The 10466-nt window shown below is 35.8% G+C and overlaps 1 protein-coding gene and 1 long non-coding RNA gene across 2 annotated transcripts in view; one reads left to right on the forward strand and one right to left on the reverse strand.

The window, feature by feature from the left end:
* DSG1 (desmoglein 1) overlaps positions 1–6435 on the reverse strand; it is a 35691-nt gene extending 29256 nt beyond the window's left edge. The window contains exons 1-2 of the mRNA XM_017498012.2: positions 6329–6435; positions 5620–6016 (exon numbers count right to left, since the gene is read on the reverse strand). Coding sequence (XP_017353501.1) covers positions 5620–5667 — 48 coding nt within the window. The 5' untranslated portion in view covers positions 5668–6016; positions 6329–6435. The remainder of the gene's footprint in view (positions 1–5619; positions 6017–6328) is intronic.
* LOC119466921 overlaps positions 1–10466 on the forward strand; it is a 117383-nt gene that overhangs the window by 93434 nt on the left and 13483 nt on the right. The window lies entirely within an intron of this gene.

A 10466-nucleotide genomic window follows, 5' to 3' on the forward strand; every position in this document is an offset into this window, starting at 1 on the left:
AAAAAAAAAAAAAAAAAAAGAAAGGAGAGAAGGAGTGGTGAAAGAAACAATAGGAAAATATAATGCATTATAATTGAGGCCACAGGAAAGGAAAATAGAAAGACAGATGGCGTTGAAAGGGATGATATAGAAAAGTTAGGCAGGTGAATTCTGATGAAATCCTGAGGTTCTGAAGGACCTTCAAGAGAATATTTTTAGCTGGATGGAGCATGCAGCTGCTTGACAGCAAGGGATTAGGGAGTAAGAGGTGGAGGGGAGGACATAAAGATGGTCACTTTTTCAAGATACTGGTGATAAAAGGGAACAGAGGGACAAGATGGTAGACCTAGATATAGCATTCAAGGACATTTTTTTGAGTAAGAGGAACCTAAGGATTTTTAGAGACTAGGAGGAGGTTTTGATTTAAAAGAAGAGATGTTCAGAAAGAAGATTCTTATAGAGGTGTCGTGATGAAAAGAGAAGGGGAGAATGGGCAGAAAAAGAAAGGACTTCAAAAACAAAGGCAAGGAAGAGAGGAAAGATAGAGATTAAAATCAATCAATTAGGAAAGGGCAATTGGAAGACATTATTTGAAATGACCTAGACCTTCTCCCTGCAGTAAGAGTGAGGTGGATGGAGATTAAAATCAATCAATTAGGAATCGGAAATTGGAAGACACTCTCCTAAATGACCTAGACCTTGTCCCTGCAGTAAGGGGGAGGTTATTTTCTGGCAATTAGGGGAGAAGCTGGATTGAGAAATGAGTTTGGAGTGTGTGCTATGGAGTCTGTAATGGAGATTTACCTAGAGATGAACACAAGGATTGTCAGTATATCTGACTGAGTATATCTCAGCTACCTTGCCGAGTGGGTATGGATGTTGGATGTTGAGGTAAGTCATTAAATCAGCCTCAGTTTCCTCAGTTGTATATGAGACTGAAAGTTCCCTCTAGTCCTAAAATTCTATGAAAACAGTAAATAATTCACCGGAAATGCATCTTCAATGGGCTTTCTCTTCATTTCTGTTTTAGGAACCAATCAATTTATGTACTTTTTAAAAGCTACAGGAGACAAAACTGCAGGCTAATTTTAATAAATCCCCAATTATAGTAATTTTTAATGTTTTTCTTTTTAATATTGAAGTTCATGCTTCTTTGCACATAATAAAAATGGGTTTGAGAGTAACAGGCCATTTTAATTTAAAAACATCTCTTGCATTTAATAATTGTGAGATGGTCTTCCAAGTCACTTTTTGCTAAGCATTCAATTCTAACATAAGTGTTTACTTTTTGTTAAGCATTCAAGTCTAATGTAATTGTTAATTTTTATATACATCATAAAGAAGCCCTTGAAACAAAGCTAAAATATCACAATTTTCTTTATTTAAAAAGCTCCTCTTATTTTTTTTTTTTTTTTTTTTTTTATTGCTCTGACAAAGGGTATCACAGTCTGGGGTTGACAACATCTCAATGGGTTGATTTCTCTAATTTATTCTTTTCATTTGTTTATTTTACAAGTACACACTGAATGTCTATTATGTGGATCCAGTGCTAGATTAAGACTTTTAAAGGCCTAAAAATATTATAGTAAGCCTCAGATGAAATGCAAAGTGAATTTAATGCTATACCATTAAAATGTTGAAGAAATCTAGTATTGTGATTTCTGTGTTTAATAGCGTGATAATTTTTTGGACTACGTGGGGGAAGAGTAGTATAAATTATCCAAAACTTCCTGTGGTACCTCTGCTGTGTGTGGTGAGACATCTATTGAGCAATCTTGCACTAGTGCAAGGCACTATAAGTGATACAAAGGCAAATCAAACACAGAACCTGCCTTCAAATAACGTACAGTCACGTAGTTTTATGAGCAACAGGCAACTAGTAATTTGTAGAGATATGGTTTCTCATTAGACAAGTATGAAAAACTGTGCCCTATTCTCATAGACCAATTAAGAGTATGGATCAGCAGCCAATGACATTTAAAAAAATTTGACCAGCCTAAGTCTATTGAAGGAATTTGCATATCAAGCATAATCAGCAAGGGTGGCCTGACCCAGCACTGTGCAAGGGTGTTCCCTGAGTTAAGGGAGCATATAAATCTACTTGCAATGCCTGGCAGAGCAGGCCTCCTGCTGTTATATTAGGCAATGCCTATTAGGACACAGGGATACTCAGCAACCATGTCTTTGATGAATGTGTAGTGGAGAAAGAGTTATCAGAAATTAAGTGCTCTGAATATACATGAGAGTGTCCTTTTTCCAGATTGTTAAGATTTGTTAAACAAGTGAATCTTACTCCTAGGGTCAGCTTTTCAGATTTAAGGCAGCATTCTTCAGTGTTTTAGGTTCTACTCTTTCCTAAAACAAGGATGACAAAATGTTTTTGCTCTGTGGCAACTCAAACCAATTGAGCGATGATAAATTTGTCCTCCCTGTTTCTGTAAAGGTGATAGAAGATGCTAATCCTAAATCTGCAGCGGAATGATAAAGGTTTTATGAATACCATATGAATGTTAATGATAATACTTGAATGCAATTTGTAAGTTTCACTGAATACGTGAACAAAAATATTCCCCTTCCATTTTCTAGAAAATATTTTACTGAAAAACTAATCTCTATGATATGCATCACTATAATACATGCTCAAGAAAGCACAAAGGACCCTCTCTTTTGCTTGTCTTCCATTTGGTCTGTTCTAGTTTGATAGTCTTTCTCTTGCTTTAGGCACCTGTGAACACAATTATGGGGACTTAAGATGTCTTCAATTAAGTTTAGGAGCTATGCAATAAAATGTATATTATTTACTGTGTATTTTAGCCTGAGTGCTGAAAGTGCTCTTAAAAACTCCTGCTCATATTTTACAGAATTTCAGTTTGGTTCAAGCTGTGGAGTTAGTTTATCAGGTGATCAGATGGTTGGTGTTTTGTTTGTTTGCTCTGGAAATATTAGCTCATAGAAAGAGGGGGAATAGGTTGATAAACTGAAGTAATCAGATCATTTATGGTCATAGAGAAAAGTTATTTTCTCTCTCCTTTGAGCTTGAGCTACAGAAATTTGCCTTTTTAGAAAAACACATCTTCAGATTTGTGTTGACTTGAATGAACTAATTGGATCTGGTAAAGTTGCAAGTAATTTTCAGAAATCATTAAAACCATGGAAACCCTGCTGGCTCTATTTTGCTTTCTCACAGTGACCATGCTGTACTTTTTACCACTGTCACCTGCGGCCACACAGGTTTCTTTTATTTGGTGCATAGGAAGCATAATTCTCTGGCCTAGAAAAAATACATTCTAACTCCCTTCTCTACTCCATGCACTGAATATGTGGAGACAAAAAGAAGAAAGCAAAATAGATGCAGAATTAACAAAATATGTTTGACTTGCAGTGTTATAGCAGGTGTAATCTCTTGTCTGTCCAGGAGACTTGTCAGAACAATAGGATAGCCATAGAGCAATCTTGGCTGTAAGAGCAGCTCGTCCAGCTTTGTTCTTTCTGATTCAACCCACCCATTTGAACAAAGCTCACAACCTTCAGATGCATTGAGCTGAATACACAGTATGCTTGCAAACAGATACTCAGTTCTCTTTGCTTTAAAGATACTACTAATTTAAATGTCTTAAAGGCCTTAACAATTATACAAATATGCGTCATAATGCAGATTCTCACTTATTGACTTCAAGTAGAGATGAATATAAAGACTTTACATAGATTTTTTTCTTTTTCTTTTTTAGTATAAGCAAGCATTTATAACAAGACTAGAAGAAAGGTAATTAGAAGAATATGCTATACTGGTGGTTGTTTTATAAAGAAAAAAGTATTTTAAAGAAAAATACAGATTAGGAAACTCCAAAGGACAATTATCAAAATCATTCTATGTGATAAAAACAGTAGTTAAAATAAATTTTGATCTTCCAAAACTTAAAAAGTGAAATGTTTCACAAAAAAGCTATGATGTCAATGTAAAAATGAAACACTGTAATTCATTATAGTGTAAGTTCTTTGAGAAATAGTTTTCATAAGACATGTGAGAGAGTTGTGATTGATTTCAATATAAAATACAGTAACCTCCTCTTCCCCTATTCCTGAAAACCTCCTGTAAACCAACAACAACAAAAAATCTAGGCACAGCCAGAGAAAGTTCAATAAAGATATATGATATTGATGATGATACATTTTATTGAAGAATGAGTAAGTAGAAAGTGACTGTTTAAAGAAATTTTATATGCTGTAATTAATTAAAAATAAGCAAATGAAGAATAAGGCACATCTTAGAGATTCTATGAAAGTTATTGTATCTGAACAAGCTGATCAACTAAAACTATAGTAGCTCGTAATGGATCAAATTTATCTGAAACTTTAAGTGAAAGTATTTGATTATTGACATTATGAAAGTCTTGTATTTCAAATGATATACTGTATATTGCTCAGTGATCCCTACCAAATCCTAAATAATGAAATCAACTGATCGTAAATATCAACTGAAAAGTCCATAGGATAGGACTAATGTTTGAAGGGAAGCTTGGAACTAAAGCCACCAGCTTATTTATGGTTATTTATAGCAAAATCCACAGATTATATCCTGCCTTAGTTAAAAAACTGAATTCAAACTAACCAGTATACTTTGAATCAAAGATCTAACTTATTATACCAACTCAACATTCCAGTTGAAAAATTAAGCAAGTAGAAACAAATGTGAGCAACAACACTGTACATACTGCCAAGCTGGAGGGCAATTTACTTGGCACCTGACTTTTTGAATTACATTAACCTTACTGTGAGAGAGATTACAATTTTCAAATTTTCACTGAAGTGAAATTGACATAATACATTAGTGGTGCACTTAATATTATCTTTACAAAGAGAAAACTAATTACATGTAAGGGGGCAATGATAAAGTATTTCATTGCATTCGTCTGACCATCAAGTACACAACTTTAGTATCACAGCTATCATCATTGACATTCCAGTAGTAAGATCGAGTATAATAATAATTTACTTACTCTTTATAGCCACCTCTTCACTTAATATGTCATTTATAAACCTCCTGGACTGCCGTTTTTTGAAATTAAAAATGTTTTAAATAAAATTGTAAACAGTGCGGGGCTTTTGATAATAGTGGTATAGATTCTAACCAAGTATGCAACTGACAAGATTATTTGGATAGTGAGGCCAGCCACAAACTGCTATGATTTTAAATTATGTGGATGCTATTTTTATGTATTAAAAAATTCGAGTAATTACAACACCAAAGATACTGAAACAATGAAAAAATATTTAGGTTAAAAGTCCAGACACACTTGATTAGTTTAAAAACCCTCTTGCAAAAGAGATTTTGGACCACAAAGTGCTACTAACTAGTGATAGGAATTTCCTAAATTCAGTATTTTCCCAGCATGACTTAGCAACAACTTCAATGTCAGAGATGTAATACAATGAGTTGACACTGATGCATTAATGTCGTCTTGAATCTTCAAATAAATAGTGAAATGCTATTGAAAAATCTAGTTCATAAAATCAGTTTGTCATTAACACACATTTTTAATGGGTTTAGGTTAGAAATAATGTCTACTAACATTTTCTAAAATATTTCCACTTGTTTACAATGAGCATGATTTTGAAGAATTTTTACCAGAATCCACTCACCAGAAAAATGAACAGCACTGCAGCTATTCTGAAGAAACTCCAGTCCATCTCTGCTGGATTCTCTTACATCCAAGACCAAGGGAGTTTTGTTTGTTCTCTGTTCTTTTTCTTTCTCCCACTCAGCTGGTGTCTGATTAAAATAATTTCTCAGTAGATGTTCTTACATGCAGGCGTTTCTGAGGTGTTTCTGCCTTCCTCTGGGAGAAGGACTGCAGGTACGTATAACCAGTCTGGATCCCCACCCTAAAAACTTGGGCTGGTCTCACTGAAATGCTTGACAAGATCATCATTGCTCCCAGGTAAAAACTTGGGGACACACCCTTCTTCCACCTGAGAAGCAACTCTCGATGGGGCAAGGAAGATTCACTCCTTCACTGAAGGTTTTCGGTGGCAGGCACTTAAAGTGAACAGAAATGTGGAGGATTATACAGGTGATAGGGGCTTCTCACCTTAGGCTGTCTTTACAAGTGGTTTAACTTCTCTCCATATTAAATAGGCAGGTATAACTTGAACCCTCATCTTATTCATTCGATTATCTGTTTGTAGCCAAACCCTCAGGTCATAGTAGAAAATTACAAACTTTCCATTTTAGTAGATGTTGGGAAAGTTTCAGTTATTTTCACTTGTTAAGAGACGGAAAGTTTGCTAATGTGAGAGTGAGGGTTTTTTTTAAGTTATTAATTCAAACAAGTAAAACAATGATACTTACAATTATTAGATCCACTGCATAATTCCTAATTCCCATTAACTGACCAGCCTTAAGTCCAAGGAATCCTTCATTTTCCCTCTGCAGGAATTATTTTCTCTCCTTAATTATTTTTCTCTCTTTATGATTCTTTTTAAAATGCTACAAAACAAACATTTAAATGTTACTAAACTTAATTAAGGGTGAATAGTGAGAACCACCAATTAAAATCCTGATGATAATTTTAAAAATGAGATTCGGTGCCTGAAATACTAATGGAAACACAGAAAGCTGCTCTGCAGGTGAGGTGGGTTAAAAGTCAATGACGATTCCCGAGCACAGAGCCAAGAATCTGTACAGTGAGCCAATTAGAACATAGGGAATACACGGAAGAAATGGCTGCCTACACATGTAGATGGGAAACTGAATGCAGCCCTGAGGTTTGTGAAAATAAATAGCAACCTTCACAAGGCAGAAGTTGGACATATTTTTTGTCTCTCTTCTCTTCCCCTGGCAATGTCTAGCATAAATATTGTGAGTGGCAGGAAGCTCATAAACACTGGATGCCCTCCTAGTTTGGAATGGCTACTTGGAACGAGAGACCTATCTGATAAGATGCTGATTATGGTCAAAAAGTTACTCAAAATGTCTCCAAAAGGAAGAAAATCTCTGCAGGTCAGAGAGTCTACAGAGTGCTGTCATTTCACTACAGATTTGTAGCAAAGAAGATGTGTGGTTTGAATTTTCATATGATTCATCATAGAGTGTAGAGGGAAGGAGATAGGCTGCCCATGTTTATTTGCAGTGAATAAGAATGCTTATGATTGGAAATGGCAGATGTAAATAAATGAAATTTAGAAAGATGAGCTGGCCAATTTTCTCTAATGAGAAATGTCAAGTAAAATAGACTGTCTCAACCTGTGACTTAGTCTGAGCACTATATTAGCATCAGGTTGTCTGACCATGAATGACAGAAGAATCACTGCTCACCAGAGACAACAGGACCTACTCTTGCAGCTTTCCAGTGGCAAGTCAATGTTTTATGCACCTTGTATTCTGGCCATGATGGCTGGGCATGTACGGGGGCCTTCTTTACTATTAAAATACCTTTCCCTAAACCCAACCTGGCTCCACCCCTAACTCAATGCCTTGCTCCACCAATCCTATCTGACTAGAGAATTCATAAGGCAGCAGCAATCTCTCAGGCATCTTTCTGGAGAGGAAGTGTAATAGAACTTCAACACTGCAGAACAATGTCTGTCTAGACAGTCACATGAGAGCCAATCCAATGTTAAACACAGTGGGAGAGGGAGTTTACGAATCACTTTCTCTCCTTTGCCTCCTTCCCTGTCTTTTTCTCTTTCTTGCTCACTTTAATGTCCTCAGAACAGTGCTATCCAGTAGAACTTTCTACAATGCAAAAATATTCTCTATCTATGCTGTCTGATATGGTAGCCACTTATAATATGTGACTATTGAGGATTAAAAATATGGCTAACATGACTGAAGAAGTGAATATTTAACTTTACTTAATTTAAATGTAAATAACCACATGTGGCTAGTGGCTACCATACCGGACAGTGCAAACATCATTGCTTTCATTGTCTATCTTGTGTCTTATGCCAAGCCTTAGGTCCTTTTCATTTTTACAAACTCATCTCATTCAATCTACTCTATGCCTTTACTTAACTGAGAACTTGATCTTTGTTCCAGCTTTCAATTAGCACATTTAATTAGTTTTCCTTCACGTACTCCTATCTCAGCTGGTCCTGTCCTTTTTCCTGACTTGGTGGTCCTCTTTCCTAATGCCAGTGAGTTAAGATGCTTTACAACATAGGCAACACAAACTGTTCCATTTCCGTATTCACATTGTTTTCACTTCTTTCTTCCAGGAACCTCATCTGTAACCTCTCAGCGCACTGTTGCTTCTTTCCCATCTCAGTGAACTCCTTTCTTCACTCTGAACATTGTTTAGTATGTGTACCTCCACGTACATAGAACAGTTCTCATTTCATGAAAATTTTGTGAGATTTGGGGTGATTTTTTGTCTGGAATTTCCCTGGTGAGCTGACAAAGTTTTCCATAGGGGCCAAAATTCTCTAGAGAGGAGGATATTCCTCTTTTTTATAAGGCATTGCAAACTCCAGAATGTATGTTAACTGTTTGCGTTACTATATTTGTTCTTAGCTTGAAATATTGCAATACCTTTTAAGAAAACAAAATAATCAGCCCCTATAAAAATAATTTTGAAAAACAAAATTATCAGCATGTTTAACTAAAGATAACACATTTTATTGATCTAGAAGTTCTCAAGCCTAATGACAGTAACTGTTTTATCCACCTTCACTTACATAGCATCCATAGCATGAATTCATACTTCAGAGAAATTCTTCAGAATGTGCTTTTTTTTCCTTTTAGCAATAAAGTATTTTTAAATTGGTAGGGAATAACTGTACATATCTTTGGGATGCATGTGATGTTTTCACATCTGTCTGCAGTGTTATAATGATTAAATCAGGGCAACTGCGACATCCATCACTTCAAACATTTATCATTTCTTTGTGTTGGGAAGCTTACAGTTCTTCTCTTGTAGCTATTTTGAAATATAGAATAAATTATTGTTAGCTATATTTTGATGTTATATGTGAACTTCTAGTTTTATTTATGTGTCTAAATTATCCTAATGAAATCTACAAATTGTTTAAAAAAATAGGTATAAGATAAAAACCTTAAACATGGAGGAGAAATTGAAGTAAATAAGTTAGGCATTATATAAATAAAAATTTTGTGTTTGCCTCTATACTGTATTAATATTCCTATGAGATATATTGATTGTAGATCTTGTTCACATTGTTTAAAATTAAACTATTCCTCAAAGAGTCAATGCCACACACATAGATGTCTGGGAGCTGGGGGCTGCATTTTAGATTAAAAGATACTTTTCTTTTTAATATATAACAATCACATGCAATGTCTGGTTGGTAATGATTTCTGGTTTGGACAAAAGAGCCAAGATTGCAGTGGCTCGATCTTGGCTCACTGCAACCTCTGTCTCCCAGAACAAGCAATTCTCGTGTCTCAGCCTCCTAAGTAGCTGGGACTACAGGAGCGAGCCACCACGCTCAGCTAATTTTTTTTTAGTTTTGGGAGTGATGGGGTTTTACCATGTTGCCAGGCTGATCTTGAACTCCTGACCTCAAGTGGTCTACCCCCCCCCCAACCTTCCTAAGTGCTTGGATTATGGCCGTGAGCCTCTGTGCCCAGCCATATTAGGTTTATTTTTACAGATATGTGAATTATGTAGGTGTGAAATGTCATGATGATGGAAATTTTCTTCATAATAATTCAGCAATGAAATAGATAAAAAATATGGCAAATATTGACAACGGTTAAATCTAAATAATAGTATATGGTTTGTTTTGTGTATATTTGAAAATTTTCATAATAAAAGTAAAAATAAAAACTTAAGTAGATGTTGGCAAATTATTACCATGGGTCAAATAAGGTCCACTGTGTGTGTGTGTGTGTGTGTGTGTGTGTGTGTGTGTGTGTTTAGTTGAACACAGCCATAGTCATTTGAACATAAATTGTGGTTTCTTTCACTCTACAACAGCAGGGCTAAGAAGTTATGACACAGACCATGTTGGCATAGAAAGCCTAAAATAATTACTTATCTTGCCCTTTACAGAAAATGTTTGATGATCCCTGGACTAGATGAATAGTTTATAGCTTGCAGTATGAAATATGACTCATGAGTAGATTAGTTGATTTTAGGCGAAGTCACAAAATTGATCTCAAGGATATGAACAGAAATCATGATGACTGGAAGTAACCATTAAAATTAAACAACAACAAAAACAACAACAACAAAAACTAGGCTGGACGTGGTGGCTCACACCTGTAATCTCAACTCTTTGGGAAGCTGAGGTGGGTGGATCACTTTAGGTCAGAAGTTCGAGACCAGTCTGGCCAACATGGTGAGACCTCATCTTTACTAAAAAATGCCAAAAAATTAGCTGAGCGTGGTGGCAGATAGCTGTAATCTCAGCTACTCTGGAGGCTGAGGCAGGAGAATTGCTTGAACCTGGGAGTGGGAGGTTGCAGCGAGTTAGGATCTCACCACCATACTCCAGCCTGGGTGACAGAGCAAGACTCTGTCTCA

The sequence above is a fragment of the Cebus imitator genome, unplaced genomic scaffold (assembly GCF_001604975.1).
Source record: "Cebus imitator isolate Cc_AM_T3 unplaced genomic scaffold, Cebus_imitator-1.0 Scaffold12, whole genome shotgun sequence".
Taxonomy (NCBI): Eukaryota; Metazoa; Chordata; class Mammalia; order Primates; family Cebidae; genus Cebus; species Cebus imitator.